This window comes from Loxodonta africana, chromosome 24 (assembly GCF_030014295.1).
Source record: "Loxodonta africana isolate mLoxAfr1 chromosome 24, mLoxAfr1.hap2, whole genome shotgun sequence".
Classification (NCBI taxonomy): Eukaryota; Metazoa; Chordata; class Mammalia; order Proboscidea; family Elephantidae; genus Loxodonta; species Loxodonta africana.
The window spans coordinates 32,600,615-32,624,724 of record NC_087365.1 but is presented as its reverse complement, the minus strand read 5'-3'; the positions used below and the strand labels follow the sequence as shown (position 1 = coordinate 32,624,724).

At 40.3% G+C, this 24,110-nt stretch overlaps 1 protein-coding gene across 8 annotated transcripts in view; it reads left to right on the top strand.

Moving 5' to 3' along the window:
• The first annotated feature begins 2,237 nt into the window (after positions 1-2,237).
• CDK5RAP1 (CDK5 regulatory subunit associated protein 1) overlaps positions 2,238-24,110 on the top strand; it is a 43,624-nt gene continuing 21,751 nt past the window's right edge. Inside the window, exons 1-11 of one of the 8 annotated variants that reach the window (XM_010591615.3) lie at positions 2,273-2,312; positions 2,958-3,013; positions 5,131-5,457; positions 8,907-9,010; positions 9,667-9,701; positions 10,771-10,871; positions 12,717-12,927; positions 15,012-15,132; positions 20,132-20,362; positions 22,756-22,853; positions 23,541-23,596. In XM_010591615.3, coding sequence (XP_010589917.2) covers positions 5,151-5,457; positions 8,907-9,010; positions 9,667-9,701; positions 10,771-10,871; positions 12,717-12,927; positions 15,012-15,132; positions 20,132-20,362; positions 22,756-22,853; positions 23,541-23,596 — 1,264 coding nt within the window. In that variant the 5' untranslated portion in view covers positions 2,273-2,312; positions 2,958-3,013; positions 5,131-5,150. Of the gene's footprint in view, positions 2,313-2,343; positions 5,458-8,906; positions 9,011-9,666; positions 9,702-10,770; positions 10,872-12,716; positions 12,928-15,011; positions 15,133-20,131; positions 20,363-22,755; positions 22,854-23,540; positions 23,597-24,110 lie in introns of those variants that run through there. The other 7 variants (XM_064275975.1, XM_064275978.1, XM_064275977.1 and 4 more) reach the window with 7 other exon arrangements.

Below are 24,110 nucleotides of genomic sequence, written 5' to 3'. Positions count from 1 at the left end.
TAGTAGGGGATGTGGGGAATGGCTGTTGAGTGTATATGTAAATGGGGCAGCAGAAAAGCCACCAGAGAACACCCGTCATGCTGCCAGCTTAGCCCCATAGGCCGTCAGAACTGGCAAGGGGTAGCTCTGACATCCTCTGACCTGCTGCCTCCTGCCCCAGCCACAAGGGGGTAAGATGAGGTCTCTCTTGGGCCTCTGGGGTAAGGTCCAGATTTGAAAGAGCACGGGGTAAAGAGGCCAAGAGACATGGATTCACATCCTGGCTCCTCCTTGACTCCCACACTGGAAGCCCTAAAAGTGGCTTCCTTCCAGCTCTAGAATTCCTCCATCACGTGATTACTGACAGTAGTGAGAGAAGGAACGTGGTAACACAAAAGTCAGGGCCTGAAACAGGAAGTTGATGTGGCCAGAAGGATGGGGTCTAGCCTTGGGGGTCATCTGGAAGGAGGAGGGGCATTGTCTGCTGTCAGTGGGATGGGTGAGGGCTTCCCCCTTTTATTTCCAAACTCATATTGGGATGTAGTTGCTGCTACCATGTTGGAGCTCTGCATAGCATGGTGCTTTCTTCCCCCATGGCCAAATTAGGACAGGACATTCACTTCCCGTTGCACTAAAAAAACTTTACAATAAACCTGAATGATTCTCCAGCTGAAGTCTTTAGATTCCAAAGTGTCTAAGAACTTGCCTCTGTGGTCCAAGAGTTTTCCAGAGATTCTGATATTTTGGACTGCCATGGTGCTGATAATTCTCCCAAATGATCAGATCACATTCTAGGTTACCTAGAGAACCACAGTAAAACCAAAAATGATGGTTTTTACAATTCTTGGCTTGTGTTTGCCCTTATGTTTTTGACTGAATTGGCACCTGTCACCTGAGGAGATAGTGTGAACTTTTTTGCAGTTTGTCTCAAACTCCTGGAATCTGGGGGTTTGTTTTTATCGCCTTGTCTGCCCCAAGACACCGTGGTGGTCGAAGACTCCACAATCTGATCCTACATGAAAGCCACAACCTCCTAAACACTCTCCTGAATTGCCTTCTCTCCCTCTCCCTGCAGTCTAAGTTGGAGAAATAAGCAGGAGTCAGGTCTGTAGACCCTAGGATACAGTAGGAAATCTGGATTTTATTGTAAGGGCAATGGAAAGCCATTGGGAGTTTTCACTAGAGGAGTGGTATGAGCTAATTTAGTAAAACAAACAAACAAACTCCTCTAGGGTTTGTGTGGGAAATAGTCTGCAGGAGACAGGGCAATAGTTTGTGATAGTTTCTGATGAGATAACGGTGGCGCAGGCTAGAATTGTAGCAGCAGGGACAGAAAAGAGAACAGATTTGAGACATTTCGGAGTTAGAGCTGACAGAACTTGCTGAGGGATTGAGTGTGGAAACTAAGGGAGAGGAAATGAAAATGACTCCTCAGTTTTTCCTAGTGCAGTTGGGAGGATGGTTGTGCCGTTTACTGAAATAGGCCAGAATGGGCAGGAACAGGTTTTGGGGAAGGTGCGTGTGTGTAAATTAAGAGCTATGTATTATGTTAGAGATGGGCATTAGACACCCAGGGGGAGGTGCCACGTAGATGTAGTTGTGGATCTGCAGCTTCAGGGAGGGTCCAGGCTGGAGAAGTGACTCTGGGGATCATTAACCTATAAGGCAGTGCTGTGCAATAAAAATACAGTGCAAACGACTTATGTAATTTAAAATTCCCTAGTAACACATTAAAAAGTAAAGAAACAGGTGAAATTAGTTGAAACAATATGTTTATTTAGCCCAATATATCCCAAGTATTATTATTTCAACATGTAATCAATGTAAAAATTATTGATGAGACATTTCACATTCCTTCTTTGAAATCAGGTGTGTATTTTACATTTAAGAAGTCCCTGAGTGGTGCAAATGGTTGAGTGCTCACTTCTAACTGTGGCAATTGGAATTCGCCCAGAGGCACCTCGGAAGAAAGGCCTGGCGATCTGCTTCTGAAAGGTCACAGCCATGAAAACCCTATGGAGAACAGTTCTACTCTGAAACACAAGGGGGATACAGCCCATTTAATTCGCATTCACCACAAATCAAGCGCTCAATAGCCACATGCGGCTTGGGGCCACCATATCGTCCAGCGCAGTTGTACCTCTTTTTCAAAGCCAGCATCCCGGCCCTACCCGGATTGTGTAGCGGTGGCACTTCCGATGGCAGGCCCCAGGCGGAAGTCGCAGCGGAACGGAACTTTTGCGTTTGCCTCCGCAGCGGCGGACGGCGGAGAGGGGACGGGCGACTGGCGGGAGCTTCCGCTGCGTTACGCTGGGTGCTCAAGGCTGCGGAAGGTGAGCGACACGCCTGTCGGGGGCAGTCTGCGCACCTGTCCACGGCCCGGGTCTGGGGCGGCAGGGGCCGTGGAGTCGCGGTGTTCAAGGGGGAGGATGCGCGGTGGTTCCGACGCGGGCTCTGGAGTCAGAGTGCCGGGGTTCGTACCCCTGCCCCATTGCCTTCCCTCTTGTGACCTTGGGCAAATCACACCCCACTGCCCCCAGCCCGGGCTTCGTCATCTATGAAGTGGGGATGGTAGTCGAGTCTGCCTCACAGGTTGCTGTGGGGGTGAAATAACAGTAATCCATCTAAATCTTTAGCAGCAGGCCTGGCACAGAGTAACCACCTAGTAGAACGTTTGGGATGCTGTAGCCATTGCCGACTACCGGTTAATCTCTGCATCTTCCAGGGAGCCCTCTGCACTGTGCTATGCAAGCATTTTACTTGTATTATCTCATTTGATCCTCACAGATGATATAGGTAGGTACCTTATTGCCATTTTACATATGAAGGCTTGAAGAGCTTTGAGTCGCATGCTCAAGGTTACCTGGCAGGCAGGCGGTACTGAAGGTTTCCTGTATGCCAGGTTGGGTTTTTAATATCTTCTTTAATTCTCACAACATCTCTTGGGAGGTAGTTACTCTTTTGTTCTTGTTTTACAGATGTGGGATTGGCAGCTCAGATACAGAAATTTGTCTTGGCCAAGGTCACACAGCAAGTAAGGCAGAAATTGGTGGCTTTACAACACACACTAAAAGTCTGCTGTGCTCTGACACTGCCCAAGGTGCTGGTAGCAGATAACTGCAGGTGATCCGGCTGAGGTAACAGGTACCTGTGCCCATTACACATGTACAGCGCCTGCCTTGATCTAGTTACTGGAGTGGGAGATGCTGGAGGTGTAGAAGTGAATGAGATTTGTCCCCTGCTTTCAGGGAGCTCCCAGTTTTAAAGGGCGGCGGAAGTGTAAGTAGTAATTAAGAGCAAAGTGTGCTGAGTCCTGTGATGGTCGCAAGGGAGCTTTGAGAACCCAGAGGAGAATCCCAACCTAGACTTGGGGGCTAGGGGGAGTGGTTAGGGCAAGATTCCAGGAGGAAGCAGTACAGGGGGATATTGCAGCTTAGAAGTTAGTGAAAATTAGTACAAAGATATCAGGTATGGCTGCACTGAGGCCATCAGGCCCTACACGTGGGGTCCATAAGAATATGTCATGAAAAAGTATGCCCCCATCACGTTACCTGACTTACCTAGCTAGGTTCCTTACTGGGAGGAACCACTGTTTTTTAGGCATTCTAGACATATTCTGAGCATTTACAAACGTGTACCTCAACTTTTCTGGCCCCTTCCCCCGACAGATCCTAGTGCAGCACACTGTGTAGCGTTGAACGCTTTGTCTCCTTGCTTTTGTCATGTACTAGTGTTAGAGATCAGCCTCACTTTCTAACAGTTGCATCTTTTTCCAGCCTTACTACTAGTCCCCTGTTGATGGCATTTAGATCTCTTCCTTCTATTTCTTTGCTAGTAGAAACACGCTGTATTGAATATCTTTATACCTAGATCATTTTGCACATATATCTGTAGGATAAATATCTAGGAATGGAACTTTTTGGGTCAAAGGATTTGTGCATTTGTAACTTTGATGGAAAGTGGCAAACTGCCCTCTGTAAAGGTCGTGGCTTTTTCTAGTCCCTCCAGCCATGTGTGAGAAGGGCCTGGGTGGGAAGGGCCTTGAAGAGATTTGAGTCTCTTGGAAGGTAGAAGAAATTACTCATCAGGCATCACATTAGATACTTTCCTTTTGAAGGAGCTCAGAGGAAGATGCTCTCAGCCAATAAGTGGTTTTCACAGGCAGTCCCCAATTTACCATGGGGTTACATTCCAACAACTGCTTTGTAAATTGGTTCTGATGTAAGTTGAATACCCCCCCCTTTTTTTTTCAGTTTTCATTTTTATTGCCTTTTATTAACAGTATCTTTATAAATCCCCTCCTGTTTGTCTTTGGGGGTTGGCATGAGAACGATAACATCAGCAAATTGTGCACTGCAATATTGTATGTAGTACATATTAATAAGGATAAGATGTACAAAAAGAAAAGACAGCTTAGTAAATGGGGTTTGATGTAGCTAGAGCATCTTCTAAATCAGCCACTACCTATATTAGGAAACAGTGTAGCCAAGTGGCTAGAGGCTCTGGTTTTGCCCTCATGCAGGCCTTGATTTAAGTCCTGACTGTGCTGCTTACTGGCTGTGGGATCTTAGGTAAGTTCCTCAGCCCGTATGTCTGTTGCCTTATCTCTGAATGGGGATAATAGCAGTATCTGTTTCCTAGGTTGCTGAGGATTGCTGTGAAGATTGAATGAATTAATACACTTAAAGCCCTTCAAGCTATTTCTGGCTCACAGGGCTACTTTGTTATTCTCTCATGGCTTTGCATCTCATCTCTAGCTGCCTCATTTTGAAAACAGTCTGTGTGGATTTGTATCTCATCTCTGCTGCTGCTTTGTGTGGTTTTCAGCAAGTTGCCTCAGTTTGCTTACCTGTAAAATAGGGATGATATTATTTTTATTTAGTCTTGTGTATCTACTTGAACTAAGAAGCACACTCTTCATGAGTATCATTTTATGTCTTATAGTCCAGTCTAATCTTTGTCTGAATACTTGGCTTCGGGAGTAGTTTTAGTTCTGGATAACAGAGAGTCCGGGGGGCGGGGATGATATTATTAAGAGTACCTTGTTAATGGGTTTTTGTGAGGATTCAATGAATGAATACACTTGAAGTGCCGGAGCAGTGCCCGTACATAGTGTTCGATAAATGCTGGTGATGTCCATCGTTCTTGCAGACTTTGGGCTGTTCAGTGCCATGCAGCCTTTACGGCACGTCCTGAAAGCACAGGGGTCTCCGAGGTGGGGGCCGTTGACCCCTGCATCCTGGCTGCTGCTCAAGAACTTCAGGGCTCACGGCGGTCTTCCCAGTACTGCAAATCCCAGTCCAGAAAGGCAGGAGGATGGAGTTCCAAAGGATTTTAGCTCCAGGCTGGCGACTGGACCAACTTTTCAGGATTTTTTAAGAAGTGCTTCAGGTCCTCAAGAAGAGCCGTCTTCTCCAGAAGCAGAGGACCCACCCCCCTATCTTACCGTGGACGAACTTCTAGGAAGGCAGAGAAAAGGTTGGTTTTGTTTTCTTTTCTCCGTTTGGGCTTCCTGCCTTGTTCCTTCCCAGCATCGAGGGATTGATTTTTTTTTTTTTAATAATTCCACTTAATCTGCTGTTTTTGATGAAAGTTTACACAGCAAGTTAGGTTCCTGTTTGACAGTATTCACACAAATTGATCAGTGATATCAGTTACGCTTTTCACCTTGTGTTGGCATTCTCTTTAAGGGTGTTCTGGTTGTTCCATTTCCAGTACTCTAGTTTCCTGGTCCCTTTATCTTCTTATCTTTGCTTTGGATTAAATGTTGAGCTTTTGGACTCACACAGATGTTTTTTCTAGTGGAGCATCACCCTTACCAGTAATACCTTTTATTTTGTGTGCCACTCTGTTTTTCTGCTAAAAGGTGATCTCTCGGGATAGCTATTTTTTTTTTTTTAATTGAACTTTAGATGAAGGTTTACAAAATAAACTAGCTTCTTGTTAAAGTTAGTATACATACCGTTTTATGACATTGTTTAACAACCCCATGACTTGTTAACATTCTCCCTTCTCAACCTTGGGTTGGCTATTACCAGCTTTCCTGTCCCCTCCTGCCTTCTAGTCCTTGCTCCTGGCTGGTGTGTACCTTTAGTCTTGTTTTGTTTTATGGCCTGTCTAATCTTTGGCTGAAGGATGATCCCCAGGAGTGACTTCATTACTGAGCTGTAAGTATGTCCAGGGGCCATACTCTCGGGGTTTCTCCAGTCTCTGTCAGACCAGTAAGTCTGGTCTTTTTTTTTTTTTGAGTTAGAATTTTGTTCTACATTTTTCTCCAGCTCTGTCTGGGATCCTCTGTTCCTCTGTTGTGATCCCTGTCAGAGCAGCCGGTGGTGGTAGCTGAACACCATCTAGTTGTGCTGGACTCAGTCTGGTGGAGGCTGTAGTACTTGTGGTCCATTAGTCATTTGGACTAATCTTTCCCTTGTGTCTTTGGATTTCTTCATTCTCCCTTGCTCCAGACAGGGTGAGACCAGTGGAGTATCTTAGATGGCTGCTCACAAGCTTTTAAGACCCCAGATGCCACTCACCAAAGTAGCATGTAGAACATTTTCTTTTTAAACTATGTTATGCCAGTTGATCTAGAAGCTCCCTGAGACCATGGTCCCCAACAGCCCTTAGCCCAGTGATTCAGCCCTGCTAGTCTGGGCTTTTTTAAGAATTTGAGTTTGGTTCTGCATTTTCCAGTCATTCTAACCAGGATCATCTGTTGTGCCCTGGGTCAGATTGGTCAGTGGTAGCTCGGCTCCATCTAGTTCTTTTGGTCTCAGGGTAGTTGAGCTCCTGGCTCGGGTAGGCTGTCAGCCTTGTAGACTTGTTTCCTCTCTGTGATTTGATTACCTTCTTACTCTTTTGCTTTTTTTTGGGTAGACAACAATAGTTGTATCTTAGATAGGGCCTGATTCTTTGTTTTTTTTATTACATATCTGGCTTTGGAGGATTAGCAGTGTGGGAAGGCTGCTAAGTTATGGAATTGTCAAACTCTGCCAAGTAACATTAAAGAAACCCATAGTGTTGGCACATAATGATGGGGGAATAAAAGTTCTGGGAGCCTTCTCTTTGGTTACCTTTGGGAACCTTATAATCTGTGATCTAATTTTTAAATCATCTTAAGTCACAAAACAACCTTTGTAATTGGTGCTATAGAAATTCCCTCTTTATACTTGAACGGGGATTTTCTTAGTAACACGATACGATTAGTTAAGCTATCTTTTTAAAAAATGTTTGAAGAGACATTAAAAGACAACCAGATCCCCCCCTTTACCCTGTTTTCAAAAAGTAATTCCCTTCATAATTCTTAAAGATCTGGTTGCAATCATATGGTGCAAGTTATTTGTATTTCACTATTTTCATTAATGTTTTCCTGTACACTGCAATCTTTGTATTTAAATTTATTTTTGATTGGTACAGAATAAACTCATTGAGTTGTGCCATGATGTCCTTCAACTATTCCACTGCGGTTGGACTTCAGGTTGTGTAAACAATTTTGATGTTACAAATAATACTGTATTAAATGTCTTCATATGTATATATTAAAAAAAATTTTTTTTATTCCGGAATAAACCTCTAGGAGCTGAATTTGTAAATCAAGGAATATGTACATCTTGTGACTCCTGCTAGATATTTTGCGATCCTTTGTAACTCATTGTTCCCCTCAGTACCTCTTTGACATAAATATTGATGTTTTCATTTTTTAGACAACAAAAGTAAGCCAAAGAAGGTTTAAAAAACAAACAAAAAACCTGATGTTTTGTTTTTGTTTCTTTTTAAATAACTGCTATTTTCTGCTGATTTTCATATGATTCTTTGTCATTCAACTTTTAAACCCATTTGGACCCTATTCTGGTCTGTGGATTAAAGTGTGCTGGTGGGAGCAGAGGTTTATCTGGGAATCTAGTTCAAAGAGGCTGCCAGTGTTAAATTTATGTTCTTAAAACTTTGTGCAAAATCTGCATTTTACAACGGAACAAGCAGAGTGCAGTTAGAGAGAATGTTGACACATTGCAAAATATGTAACTAATGTTTCTAACAGTTTGTATAGAAATTGCCAAACAGGAACCTAATTTGCTGTATAAACTTTCACTGAAAAAACAATAAAAATATTATTTAAAAAATTTGCAATTTACTTCACAATATAGCCATGCTTGTTTTATTTAAGATGTTTGAAGTTACACTAGGAAGATTTCTTGTGTTTCTTTTGTGGCTTTGTATACCTTCTGACCACTGTTAACTATACTACCTTCTGAGGTTGGAGAACCTCATTTGAGAAATAGGAGTGTAACCTGTGGATTTATATTTATTTTCTCCCTGGGTTGATAATCCAATATTATTTATCAGGGAGTCCTCCCTTGTCTAATTTTTTTTTAAACAACGGTTTGCTTTTTTTTTTTTTTTTTATTAACTTTTATTAAGCTTCAAGTGAACGTTTACAAATCCAATCAGTCTGTCACATATAAGTTTACATACATCTTACTCCGTACTCCCACTTGCTCTCCCCCTGTTGAGTCAGCCCTTTCAATCTCTCCTTTCGTGACAATTTTGCCAGCTTCCCTCTCTCTCTATGGTTTGCTTGTTCTTTATTACAACTTCTACGTGTATAATTTAGTGACGTTGATTACATTCTTTAAGTTGTGTTCTAATTGTTTTTATAACCATATTTTCTTGATTCTTAGGCACATATTTTCTTCATATTTTAAATGCAGTGGCTGATAATTGGTGTGTACATTTAATGTGGTATATCTTTTGTTCTAAAAGGCTGTCATTTGGGCATATATCTGGTGATTAATGGTGTCTAGGAATTGAAGCACAGGGGACTTACTAGTGGATAACTAGTTGCCTCAGGTGTTTCTGGGACATTTGAGGAGGGGAAGTTTTGAGACATGTGCCTCCTTGTCGTCTGCCTATTCATGGAATCCCCCTCATTGTAGTCTACCTGGAGACCTATGGCTGCCAGATGAATGTGAACGACACAGAGATAGCCTGGTCCATCCTACAGAAGAGTGGCTACCTGAGGACCAGTAACCTCCGAGAGGTACACACCTTTCCTCCTTTCCCTTGTTTTCTTGGCCTGGGGGAGACTCTGCATTTATGCCAGTTCTTAGATGCACTTTCAGGAAAGGGGGCAGCCTGACGAGAGTCAGTTTCCTTGAGTGAAATGTGTACCATGAGGCTTAAGGTGTACTTTTTTTTTTTTTAATTAAAAAAGAACTTAAAAAATTTTTACGTGAAATTCACATAACATAAAATGAATCATTTCTGTAATTTATAATAATTCAGTGGCAGTTCGTACATTCACAGTGTTGTGTAACCACCACCTCTGTCTAGTTCTAAAACATTTTCATCACCCCAAAAGGAAACCCTGTATTCCTTAAGCAGCCACTTCACTCTCCCTTCCCCCCAGCCTCTGGCAACCACCACTCTGCATTCTGTCTCTGGATCTACCTATTCAGGATATCTCCTATAAATGGAATCAGATAATATGTGACCTTTGTGTGCAGCTTCTTTCATTTAGCTAATGTTTTTGAGGTTTATCCTGACATGTACTTTTGTTCCAGTTGTTTTGAAACTTTTTGGGTGGCACTCACATTCAGGCAGGATGCTAAGTTAAAAATAGACTGCGAGGCAGGGATTCTTCAAGGCTAATTTCAAAGATCATAATTGTCCTTTTTTTCCTTGCTCTCTACGCAGGCTGACGTGGTCCTTCTTGTCACATGTTCCATCAGGTGAGAATTTGTTCTTTAACTAGGGAATGAATATATCTTGTATAATAGTGCTTCAGCTAACAGTGCCCGGCTGGCCACCTATGGAGTTGAGCTGACAGACCCATGTCAGTAAGACTTGCAACTTTATAGCAGTGGAGGTAGTAACATCTGCTGACATTTGCTGAGAAGATGCGTGCCAGGTCCTGTGCTGAGCAGGATAGATTCATTAACTATTCTCAAAATAACCCTGTGAGGTAGGTGGTGTTATCAAATCCATTTTGTAGATGAAGAAACTGAGACTACTGAGTCACCCAACTTTTCTTGAGGTTTTTGTGACTAATGTCACATGTTTATGATATAGCTGGCAGGGCTGGGGTATGGTTAGTGGCCAGGGGACAGAATCCTCTTAACAAAGCTGGCTGTCATCCATCAGAGGTGAACATATCCTGTTGTTACTTGGTTTCTATGTACAAGGCATGTTAGTGTTAATGTTTCCGCAGCTGGCTGTACCATCAGTTAATCAGTTCGTTAATCTAATTTAGCATTTTTGTTCTGAGGGCCTTTGCTCCAAGACATTGAACTAGGTGCTTTGGGAGATTCACAGGTGAGATCTCCATTGAGCCTGGCTTTAAGGAGCTGAGTCTGATTGATACAGAAACTAAGACAGATACGCAGATAGCTCTAACACATGACAGAAGGCCCTCGGTGGGGGAAAAAATCAAACAAAAAAAGAAGTTCCAAAGTACAGGGAAAGGTATATAAAGTAGAAGGACAGTTGAATGGAAGGAAAAAAATACTCTCAACAGAGGAGAGTTGGGGAAGGCTTTGTGAAATAGATAGCTTTCGAGTTTGGTTTAAAGCTTTGTCAGGGTTTGAAGATGTGCAAGAAGGACATCGTTCTAGGAATGGTGAATTATAACAAAAGGTGCTTCGTCAACTAGCCCCCACCTGCCTTCCCTAAGCCTAAAAGGTGGACATTCATTAAAAGGGTTGAAGGTTTGTTGTTATTTTCTTCCCGTTGTCCCACTTCTTAATTACTCTGTGATTTATTCTCATGTTCATTTCTACCTGGATCCTTCGATTTTTGTAGGGAGAAAGCTGAGCAGACCATCTGGAATCGTTTGCGACAACTTAAAGTCCTGAAGACAAAACGGCCCCTCTCTCGAGTGCCTCTGAGGATTGGGATACTAGGTATCCAGTAATTTGCAGATTTTGTCAGTTTTGAGGCTCGGGCTCTATGTGGCTCTTTATGCTAGTTTTCTTAAAGGCTGGGTTCCCAGTGTGTGCAGAAATCTTATGTGCTCCATACAACTCTTGTACTTAATGGCAGAGGCTGCAGGATTAGATGAGATCAAACTCATAAAACGGCTTTTCATAATGCCTTGGAATAATAGGTGCTCAGAAAGTAGTACATCCTTCGTGTAGTCTAACGTGGCTCCTGGTGGCCAGCGTTGTGGTTAGGAGAGAACTTGGAGTCTGAACGAGCAGCGTGAGTTTACAGTGTAGTCACCTTCCACCTTGACTCCCAAAGCATGCCTAGCCTAGATCTACACCGGCCAACATGGTAGCCACTAGCCACATGTGGCTAAACTTTAAATTAGTTAAAATTAAATAAACTAAGAAATCACTTCCTCAGTTGTATCAGCCACGTTTTCAGTGCTCGATAGTCACATGTGGTTAGTGGTTACCATTTTGGACAGCACAGATAAGGAGCATTTCCATCATAGAAAATTCTGTTGGGCAGCTCTGATCTAAATGGGTGGGAAGCATATTTCATAAGTAAATGTTCTTTACTCTTCCTGTACCAGAATTCAGTTATAAACAGACTGTGAAAAACAATGTATCCCTGAATGGCAGGGCGCTACGCTGGGATCATTCATAGACTAGGCTTTTATGTGGTTGGGTAGAGGTGCACTGAGGGGGTTTCCCCTTGGGGGGGACGTGGCTTTCCCCTCAGGTGTGCTTGGGGGGTTCCACCCCTCCCACCTGCAGGCATGCTGGGAGGTTCATGGGCCAGGTTACAGAAGGGTTAGCAGAAATTAAAAAAAAAATTTTGGGTGGGGGAGTAAAATATACATAATATAAAATTTGCCTTTTTACCATTTTAAAGTGTGTAATCCAGTGGCATTAATCACACTTAACAGTGTTGTGCAGCCATTACCACTGCTCGTTTCCAAAAATTTTTCATCACCCCAAATAAACTCTTTCCATTAAGCAATAACTCCTCCCTCCCCCTCCCCCAAGCTCATGGTAATTAGTAGTCTACTTTCTGTCTCTATTCACTTGTCTGTTCTAGATATTTCATATAAATGGAATCATATAATATTTTTACCTGTTTGTGTCTGGCTTATTTCATGCAGCATACTGTTTTCGAGGTTCATCCATGTCATAGCAGGCATTGGAACCTCATTCTTTTTTATAGTGGAGCTGAAATGTTTTGTTCCATTTCAGTTCCTTTATTATAGAAGCTCCTGGGTGTGTCTGTTAGCAATTTCAGAAATCCCAAGAAGATTTTTAAACAGACATTTTCGAAGAGTGTTTGTAATAAAATAGATTTTTGAAATTCTATAGTCTTACTAATAACATCTTTTAGGATATGAAAGATCCCAATATACCTGGTTGACTCATTTCTTACAGGTTTTAGCAAGTATTGTGGTTAAGAAGAGAGGGAGAACATAAGTGTAGTGGGATATAACTAAGTTTTTTTTTTTTTTAAATAAAACATTTTTTATTGGTAGCACCAAGTAATTTTCAACGGAAAAAAGAGACGGTTCATATCTAGAATGGTTTTTAGATGTAGCTTAAATTTTTCCAGGCATTGAATTGCTCAGGAATTCTTTTCCTGTGATTTTCTTCTATAGCAGGATGTAGTTTCTGGTGCGATGAGTTTTGGTTAAATCTGAGGGGTGAGGGTGATCTCTTCGAGAAGTTTCTTGTGCCGTGGTCTCTAAGGCAAGCTGGAGGTAATGTGTACTTAGGAGAAGTCATGAGACCAGATGCATTTGGTGACAGATACTTGTTTTTTCTCCCTCCCAGGCTGCATGGCTGAGAGATTGAAGGAGGAGATCCTCAACAGGGAGAAAATGGTGGATCTTTTGGCTGGCCCTGATGCCTATCGGGACCTTCCCCGTCTGCTGGCTATAGCGGAGTCAGGCCAGCAAGCTGCCAATGTGCTGCTCTCTTTGGATGAGACCTATGCCGATGTCATGCCGGTCCAGACCAGCCGCAGTGCCACCTCTGCCTTTGTGTGAGTTGCTGCCAAAGAGAAAGGGAGTGAGCCTCTCCTTTACTTTTTATCTCATTTTTAAAACGTAATTTTATTACTTTTTAAAAGAAGTAATACATGCACATGGTATAAAATACAAAAAATGATACATAGTAAGACTCTGTCACACCCCTTATCCCCAGCTTCCTAGGCCATCTCTCAGAGAGGCAGCCTTGTTTCTTGTATCTTCTTTTCAGAAATATTCTTTGCACTCATATACCCATATGGGTCCTTCCCAACCCCCCCTTTTACCCCCTCTTTTACACCAATGATATCATACAATTCTATATGCTGTTATTTTTTCACTTAAAGTAAATTGGGCTTTCCTGATTTTTTTTTTTAAATAATATCTTACTGAGTTTTTGGTGAAAGTTTACACAGCTAGGTAGGTTCCCGTTTGACAATTTCCACAAAGATTTTTCAGTGGCATTAGTTACATTTGTCACAATGTGTTAACATTCTCTGCTTTTTTTTCCAGCAGTTTCTGTATGTACAATTTAGTGACATTGATTACATTCTTTGAGTAGTGCAGCTATCCTCACTCTTATTTTCAGAGTTGCTCCTCCCTCATTAACAAACACTCAGTGCCCCCTAAGGTTCCTATTTAATCTTTCAAGTTGCTGTTGTCAGTTTGATGCCATATAGATAGTTCTTAAAAGAGCATAATGCTCAAGGCAGACCTTTTTTTAACTAGTATAGCTAAATCTTTCCCGATCTTTTAAGAAATAAAGATCAGTTTATAAAATAGTTCATATTTATTGAAGAATATATGGAAAAATACAAAAGCATAAAGAAGAAAATAATTACCTATACTTCCACTGCCTAGTGATAAAAATAATAGTTATCATTTATTAAACAATTCTAGGGATGAACACTGCTACCGTTTTGGTGTATATCATTCTTGTCCTTTTCCTTTGTGCTTATGTGTGTATACTGTGTGTGTGTGTGTATTTATTTATTAAAATCGGATCTTGCTATGCTTAGTTTTGTAACCTTTTCTTGATTAATATGGTGATCATTCCTTGCGTCTAAATTCAATTTTCTATGACAGAGGTTGGCAAATGGCTTACTGCCTATTTTTGTAAATAAAGTTTTTTTGGAATACAGCCATGCCCATTACTTTATTTATTGTCTATAGTTGCTTTTGTCACTCTAACAGCAGAGTTGAGTAGTTGTGAGAGAGACTGTATGACCTAACAAACTTACTATCTGCTTCTTTATGGAGTGATACAAATGGCTAATGTGGTTGGCTTCTGACTGAAAGGTTGGAGGTTTGAGTCTACCCAGACGCTCCTTGGAAGAAAGGCCTGATGATCTACTTCCAAAAAATCAAGCATTTAAAAACTTGATGGAGCACAGTTCTTCTCTGACACACATGGGGTTGCCATGAGTCAGGATCAGCTCGTTGGCAACTGGATCATTCTTTACAGAAAATGTTTTTCAACCTCCATTCATTTTAATGGCTGTCCAGTACTCTCTTGTTGGAATGCTTAATAAAAATAATAGTAATCATTTATTATACAGTTCTGCATTGAACATCCTTGGTACATGTCCATAATTATTTCCTTAAGGCAAATTGAGGCTTTTATGTTTAGAATGCAAATAAAAGAGAGTGATGTGACTTAGATACATGGGAATTGGGTCGGGGACAAGTGAGAAAGGCAGAATCCTATGTTTTAAATCCAAGGTCTCCTTTCCCTCCACACACACACTTTATAATATTTACTTCTTTCTAGCTCTGGAAAGAAGTTCCCACAATAAGTACATATAAACTGTGGAAAGTCAATGTGTGGTAAATCTGCACCCCATTCCCTCACCACTGTGCTCCCGCAGGGTAACCACTCTCTACCAGTTGCAGTTTGGTTTATACCCTGTGATTAGGTACCAATGTTAAAGGTAAAAAATGTCTGCCTTCTTGCCTCTGCGATCTCAGATCGGTCCAGGGCGATTGTGGCACCAGGAGGATTCAGTGCCAGAGGATAATGCCAAGGGAGCTGTGACCTGCTCCTGGGGTTGGACCAAGACGCCTTGCCCCTGTTACTCATTTCTGGTGCTTTCCTCCTCAGGTCAATAATGCGAGGCTGTGACAACATGTGTAGCTACTGCATTGTCCCTTTCACACGTGGCCGGGAGAGGAGCCGGCCTGTCGCCTCAATTCTGGAGGAAGTGAGGAAGCTTTCTGAGCAGGTGAAAAGTTCTCCAGGCTATTCTGTTGAGTGTGTTTGTGGGAGGATGAGGACAAACTTTCCAGTTTTACAGCCTATGGTGTTTCTCTAAGCTGTACAAGTTTAGGGCCACTCCCGGCCAGAACGAAATACCTGGTGTACATCTTGGGTTTGCTGCCTACAAATCACAGGCATATCCATTGTGGAATTTGCTTAGGAGGTGGCACAGTGGAATGGAAAAAGCACAGGCTTAGAGTCAGATGACCCATGTGAATTCTGGCTCCACCTTTCTCTTACTTGGTACCCGGGCATAAGTCATTTAACTGTCTTTTCCAAAGCACACTTTCTGTTGGCGAAAAGAGCATAAAATAATACCTTCCTTCAGGGTTCCAGCAAGGGTTAGAGTAACTGTTTTTAAGCTACCTGGCACGTAGTAGGAGCCTTGGTGGCACAGTTGTTAAGAGCTTGGCTGCTGACCAAAAGGTTGGCAGTTTGAATCCACCAGCCGCTCCTTGGAAACCCTATAGGGCAGTTCCACTCTGTCCTATAGGGTTGCTGTGAGTCAGAATCGTCTCAATGGCAGGCCCATAGTTTTCAGGGAATGATTTATTAGTCTGTCTCTGTCCTAGGGAAACCTCCCAGATCTGTCATTGTTATTTTTTAAATTTGATTTATTTTGTTGATGTTCGGAATATACACAGCAAAACATACACCAATTCAATAGTTTCTACATGTACAATTCAGTGACATTGATTACATTCTTCTAGTTGTGCAATCATTTTCACCGTCCTTTTCTGGGTTGTTTCTCTCCCATTAACATAAACTTCCCCCTAAGGTTCCTACCTAATTGTTTGTGCTGTTGTTGATTTGATTCAGTATTTAAAAAAACGAAAAAAACAAACCCATTGCCATCGAGTTGATTCTGACTCATAATGACACTATAGGACAGAGTAGAACTGCCCCATAGAGTTTCCAAGGAGCGCCTGGTAGATTTGAACTGCCGATCTTTTGATTAGCAACTGTAGCACTTAACCACTACACCCCCAGGGTTTCCATATAGGTAGTTCTTAAAAGCATAATGCTCAAGGCAGACTTTTTTTTTTTTACTAGTTAAGCTAACAATTGTTTGGGTTTAAGAAGACTTTCAGAACATATTTTTGGTTTAATGTTTAAAGATTATCTCAGGAGAGTAGTTTCAGGGATTCATCCAGCTTCCATGGCTCCAGAAAGTCTGGATTCCATGAGAATTTGACATTCTGTTATGCAGGTTCCCCCTTTTGATCAGGATTCTTCTATAGAATCCTTGACCAAAACGCTCAGTAGTGGTAGCTAGGCACCATCCACTTCTTCTGGTCTTATGGCAGAGGAAGCCATTAGCCATGCATTCCATATCCTCCTCCAATTCCTCTACTGCTCCAGGCAAATAGAGACCAATTGTTGTGCCTTGATGGCCCCTTGCAGGCTTTTAAGATCCCAGGTGCTATGCAACAGGAGGAAGAACAGAAGTGCCAAACACAGTATTAGGCCAATTAAATGAGATGTCCCATGAAACCATGATCCTAAACCTCCAAACCAAGGAACCAGATCCCATGAGGTGTTTCGTTGTACATACACAGCCTCAGCAACTATTCTTTTCTTTTGTCATTGTTGTAGGTATATCTATCACACAACTTTACCAATTCAGTTTTTTACAGGTGTGTCTCTTGTTCATTTTATCACTGAGCCAGCCCACTAGTTGAGGAACGGAGAGTAGATGAAGGGAGTGAGTTGGATCTGAGGCCAGCAGGAAGAGAGAGAGATATGCCCTGGAGGGAGGTCTCTCCCCAGCCCCAGGCCCAAACCTTTCAGTACTGCAAAAGAGGACACTAGGTGAGGATATGGAGCTTTTCTTCTGCCGGGGCCTCCCTGTTTCCTAACTTGATTGGCTCAGGAACAGGGGAGAGGGCAAGGGTTACCTTTGTACTCACTCTCAGCCAGCAGTTTTCCTTCATTCTCACCTCCTGGCAGTGCTCTTTCTCTTCTCCCACCTCCAGATTCTCCGTTCCCTGGTTTGGTCTCTGGCTGCTCAGAACTACTTTCCTTCATTCCCCTCCTCCTCCAGAGTGTTCCCCCTCCCAGCTGCATGAGCACCAAAAGTCACTCCTTCAGGATAGAGACATTCTGTTTAAATAGATTGAGATGGTGACAAAAGCTCTATAACCCTTCTAGAAGGAACTTAATAACATTAAAATGAATCTTAGAGAATTCAAGACCATTGACTTACGGAAAGTTAAGATTCTGCATTGTGTTTTAAAGTACTGTTAAAAAATTTTTTTAATTAAAATTTCGAGACTACAGTTGCACAAAGAATAAAATACTGTGCTTTTAACAGGATGTTGTTTATTCAACAATGATTATTTGATTGGAAGTCATCTAAGTAAGCAGCCTTTTTCTTCCAGCCTCTCTTTTTAATGAAAAAAATTTAAATACACAGAAAAGAGAGAGGATAATATAACATCCCCCGAAGCTAACAGTCACCTAAATTCATTACATTTTATTTATTTGCTTCATCTATTTTTGTTGTTGTTGTTGTTGATAAAGTATTTCAAAGGTCAATGGTATTTTACCCTTAAGTAATTAAGCATTTCTAAAATAATATTTTCAGTACCATTAGTTCTTCTAACAAGATTAACAAAAATTATTAAATATATCTCAATTCATCTATATTCAAATTTTCCCAACTGTCTCATAAATCTTATTTTGCTTGGTTGCTCTATCTTTTTATATGTGTGCAAGTTTTACTTAATTTCTTTGTTCTGCTGGTTTTTTTTTTTTTTTAAATAAGCTTTTTGTTTTGGAATAACTTAAAATTTATGGAAAAGCTATAAAGAGAGTAGAGAGTTTCCTCTAATGTTAACTTTTCACTTAACTTTGCCGTATTTGTTAAAACTGAGAGATTATCATTGGTACATTACTATTATCTAAACTTCAGGTTTGATTTAACTAATTTTTCCACTTCTTAAAAATAATCAAAACTCAAAGAAATTGAAACGTAAGGTTTATTCTGAGCAGTGATTCTATATGCATATAGGGAGACCATTCTGATTCCCAAAAAAAAGCAAATGGCTAGAAGTAGGCTAGTTATAATGATGCTTATGAAGAGGAGGGAGAAAAATAGAAGATAAGCCATTGGCTAATCTTAACATGATTGATTGAACCCTCCCCTCCCCTTTTTACAGAAATCAACTGATACCAGGTCACAAAGTGGTCTCTGGCTCTCTACCCACCTGTAGCCATGATAAAAAATCCAAAAAACCCAAACTGGTTGCCCTCATAAACTTTTGAAATTTAAAGTAAGTAAGCTGGGTTTCAAACTGGAAAGAAAAGATTAGCAATTTTGGGTGAAAAAAAGCCACTGGCAGGATTAATTTTGAGTCAGAAATTTTTTTATGGTTAATACTTGGTTTTATGGGTAAGAAAAACCTTAAAATCAAAGTAAGATTCTTATTAGTTTTTCTCTTTGACATACTGTCTTTTTTCTGTTGTGGGATCCAATCCAGGATCCACATTGCATTTAGCATATTCTGCTTTTTAAGTTAACATTATGTCACGACTTGTAAAAATACATCATCTTTACAGAGATTAGAGTCCTGACAACTAAATGTATCACATAATCCTGAATTGAGATTTTGACTAGGAAAAAAAAGATAGATGCAAAGGACATTATTTGGACGGTTGGTAAAATTTGATTTAAGAAATGTGTATTAGTTAATAGTATAATGTTAGTATTTCCGATTTTAATAATTGTTTTGTGGTTATGTAAGAGAATATTCTTTTTAGGAAATGCATACTGAAGTATTTAGGGGTATAAAACAGTATGATGCCTAGAATTCTTGAAAGACTCAGAAAAATGTGAGTGTGCGTATGTGCGTGTGTGTGTGTAGAGAGAGAACTGTGTGATGCAAATGGGGCATAATGTTAACAATTGATGAACCTGGGCAAAAGGTATATAGAAATTCTTTGTAGTATTCTGGCAATTTTTCTGTAAGTTTGAAATTATATCAAAATAAAGTTAAAAAAACAGCTTTTATAGCAGCCACTAGTTTTTTTCCTTCTGAAATTTTCTAACGCAAATTTTTGAACACACAGACAAGTAAAAGACTAGTACAGTAAATATTATCGTTAACATTTTGTCATATTTGCTTTGTCTACGTGAATACATATATTTTTTTCTAGACCATTCAAGAGGAAGTTGTAGACATCCAGCCATTTAACCCCTGGATACATCAGCATGCATCTCCTAAGAACAGGAATTTTTCCCTTTATAACTCTAATACCACCATCACACCTAGGAAAATGAACTTTGTTCTGTATGACCTAAAATGCAGTCCATATGCCAGATTTCTCAACTGTCCCCAAAACATTTCTTGTTGCTGTTTTATTTTCAAGTCAAGATGCAATCAAGATCAGTGCATTTGCGTTTGGCTGTTACAGCTCTTTGGGTCTTAATCTAGAACAGCCCCTTAACTTTTTTTTTTTTTTTTTGGCTGTTTGTTTTAAGTGACACATTCATGTTTTGAAGAGATCAGATGAGTATCTTCTAGAACGTCCCACATTTTAGATTGCTCTGATTTCCTTATGTTGTCATTTAATATATTCCGAATTCTGGTAAATGAGGTTAGGTGTAAAAGCTTGACTTAATTTAGGTTAAATATTTTGGCAAGAATACTTTATAGGCAATGACTATATAACATTTAACTAACAGAATGTCATAAATTAACCATTATTATTGAACGCTGAGTTTGCTGCCAGTTTTTTGCTATTTAAGGATTGTTTTGAAGATTGATTTTCACATAAGGCTTTTTTCTGAAGTTCAGTTCTTCAGACAAAATGCCCAGGCATGAAATTTTTGGTTTAAAGACGGAATATATACGTGAATGGCTCTTGGTAGATTCAGTTAACTTCTAAACTAGTGATTTGGTGTGAAGGTACCTGCCAAGTTTTAGAAGTTGCCCCAAATATTTTTGTTTTCCCTTTCTCAGGGGTTGAAAGAAGTGACACTCCTTGGTCAGAATGTTAATAGTTTTCGGGACAGTTCAGAGGTCCAGTTCAACAATGCAGTGTCCACCAACCTTAGCCGTGGCTTCACCACCAACTATAAAATGAAGCAAGGAGGCCTTCGTTTTGCTTACCTTCTGGATCAAGTCTCCAGAGTAGATCCTGAAATGAGAATCCGTTTTACCTCTCCCCACCCCAAGGACTTTCCTGATGAGGTAAGTGTTGACAGTTAAGTGTGTGAATGTGGTAGATTGATACCAGTATCTTTAAGCATGCCAAAGGCTGGACCCAGTAGGTATGCAACAGAGACCTCAAATCCTGCTCTCGGAGTCCTGTGACGTATTGCTGTATAGTCCTCCGAATCCACCAGCCCTTTGGAAAAACTTAAAGTCCACAAGGTGGAGGGTGAAGATAAGATTGATATTGAATGGGAGGTTAAGATCACCTGTGGGACCATGAGGGCTACGCAGAGAGAGGTTTTATTACAAGGTGGCAACTGTGTGGTAGTGATGGTGGTGGTAATGGTGGTATGGGGAGGATAGGAAGGATGGCAATGTGAAGCCCAGACACTGGCTTTAAACCTGGGTTCAAATCTCAGCCCTTCCACTGCTTTACCAGCGTGACTTTATCAACTTGTCATCTTCATCTGTAAAATGGGATGAATAATTAGCTCCTGTTTAGGCTTGTTGTGAAATAGATATAGTATATCCATGATACTTAGCACAGTGCCTGACGTGGAGTAGGTACCCCACACAGGAAACCTTTGTTTTATAGGTTTTTTGTTTTGGTGAAATGTCTGTTTAAGTCTTTTGCCTCCACTCTTACCGTTTCTCCTCTGGATTAGTTGTCTTCTTATTGAGTTGTAAAAGTTGGTTATGTATTCTGTATACAAATCCTGTGTCAGATACATGTTTTCAAATATTTTCTCCCAGTTTTAGTATCTTGATGGTAACTTTCAAAGAACAGAAGATTTTAATTTGTTGAAGTCTTTGAAAACCTGATAAAATTGTAAAGATTTTCTGTTTTATTCCGGAAGTTTTATAGTTCCAGCTTTTACATTTTGGTCTAGAGTCCCTTTCAAATTTAATTTTTTGTATGGTGTGAGGTAGAGGTGGAGGGTCTTTTTTTTTTCCATATGATTTTCAGCACCATTTGTTGAAAAGATTATCCTTTTTGAGCTAAATTTTGTTGGCATCTGTGTGTTGGCCCTATTTCTGGATTCTTCTGTCCCACTGACCTATATGTCTAACTGTACACCAGTCCTGTACTGTTGATTTCTGTAGCCTCGAAAGCAGATGTGGAAGTCCCCACACTGTGTTCTTTTCCAAGAGTATTTTCCCTAGTGTAGGTCCTTTGTATTTGCATATAAATTTTAGAATCAGCTTCTCAATTTTAACAAAAAAACCTGCCGGGATTTTGTTTGGAATTGTATTGATTCTGTAGATCAGTTTGGGGAGAATGGACAACTTAACAGTACTGAGTGTTTTAATACATGAGTGTGATTTATCTCTATGTTTGTTTAGATCTTTTAAAATTTCTTTCAGTAATGTTTTATAGTTTTCAATGTGGAGGTCTTGCACATCTTTTATTAAATTTATTCATAAGTATTTTTATGTTTTTTAATGCTTTTGTCAACGGAATTTTTTTAAGGAGGCAGGAGCTAGTATTTTCTCCTGACCTAAGCATTACTGAAACTTTACACTTTAATTTCCAAATATCTTATAAATAAAATTTGCTGTAATTTTTTAATTAAAAAAGTATAAATATATATATTATATATAAAATACATACACACACACGTATATATACATACACACAAAGGCCTTGTAGAGTAGAAGCAAAGTGACAGGCTGTGCACCTGTTTGTTAAAAAAAAATAGTATTTTAAAGAAAAATGGGGAAAAATTATACCACAGTTAAGTAAGAATTTGAATAAAAATGTTAAATGTGGCCAGAAGAGGCATTCTGGCTTTGTTAGGTGGTTGATGCTCACTGCCATACCAGTAGCATACAAAGGGTTATTAACAAAATCGAGAACAAATTCTAGATTTGTTTCCTGACTTCTCATTTTGCTCTTATATTTGGAACCTACTGTCCTATTTGGGGTTTCTAGAAAGAAAAATAGCCAGTTTCCAAGTGGTGTGAGCTTCAGGGGAAAGGCATTATCATTCATCTTTGTGTTTCGCAGCATCTTAGTGTAGTCCTGACACTTAGCAGATGCTCTTTAAGTGTTTGGCGAGTGAGCGATAAAGCACTTGTTAATTAGTTTATAAGTTAGATGAAAGAAATGCCATTTTTGTCTTCTGGCTTGCTGACGCTTGTGTCTGTGCTATCTGCAAACAGCCCTGTGTCTTGAATTTAATATGAAGTCGGCTTGTTTTCTTCCTTCCATTCTTGTAAAGCAGAGGTGTCATCAGGTGAAATATCTGGGACAGACAGAAGGTGGCTTGAGCAGAAGTAAGGGATCTGAGTAATTCATATGTTCTGTTTAATCAGCTTCTTAATTATTTTGAAAATTAATGTTGATGAGAAATGGTGGGGGTGTCATTTGTTTCTGCAAGATTCTTTGGTGAGACTGTGATGACCCATAATGTGTTCTATTTGGTTAGGTTCTGCAGCTGATTGATGAGAGACACAACATCTGTAAACAGATCCACCTGCCGGCCCAGAGTGGAAGCAGCCGTGTGTTGGAGGCCATGCGTAGGGGGTCAGACTTGTTGGGGAGAAGGGCATATCACACCTTTCCATGTTTCCTTAATGACCAGACAGCGTCTGTATTGCTAGGAACCTAGCGCAGTGTGTGGCACATAGTAGCTGCTCAGTAAATATTTGGATATTGGGCATTAGACCCACCGACATTGAAGCTTGTTTCTGCTCACTCCATAAAAAAGCATAGACCAAAGGCTAGATCACTCATTTCATTTTTTTACCAAGTTCTTTTCCTAAGCCTTAACACCTACTATGTGGGACATCCTGAGATTTAATCCTCTGATTTTTAACATTAAACTTTTTTTTATGTCTTGAAGTATACGTATAGCTATATATGTATTTACTTATTTTGGGAATGAGAATTGCAGAGATGATGACGAAAAGAGATTCTGACCCATAGCAAGCTGTATGGGACTGGTGCTTTGCTTTCTTTTTCATATTGGCAAACAAAGAGTTTTAGAGATCTCTTAAATGTTTAATCTGTTTTGATTCATTAATTAAATTAAAAAAAAGGCAATTAAAAATAATTTATGTACTTGTACTAAAAATTTATAGGCTCTAGATTAGATTATGGTATAGAGTTTGGATCAAAAGAGCTCTTTTGGATACTTTGACCAGATACTTTTAGCACTCATTTAAAGAAGTTTAGTTTACCTAGGCCTTTTCTTTTTGTTGTTTATTGCAGATATTCAAGAGAAGCATATGTGGAGTTGATTCACCATATCAGGGAGTCTATTCCAGGTACATTTAAGAAACATTTGGTCAAAAGGGGGAAAATGTAGAACAGAATTTTAAATTTTTCTGGGATCCAGACTTTATGAAACTACTGCCCTGAGATAATCTTTAAACCTCAAATGGAAAATATCCTCTGAAGTCTTCTTTAAACCAAACAGTTGTTGTTGTTAGATGTTGTCGAGTTGGTTCTGACTCATAATGACCCTATGTACAGTAGAACAAAACACTGCCTGGTCCTGTGCCATCCTCAGAATCATTGCTGTGTTTGAGCCCATTATTGCAGTGCTGTCAGTCCATCTTGTTGAGGGTCTTCCTCTTTTTCTCGACCCTCTACTTTACCAAGCATGAGGTCCTACTCCAGGGGCTGATCTCTCCTGATAACATGTCCAAAAAATGTGAGACCATGTATTGCCATCCTTGCTTCTAAGGAGCATCCTGGCTGTACTTCTTCCAAGACAAATTTGTGTATTCTTCTGGCAGTCCATGGTATGTTCAATATTCTTCTCCAACACCATAATTC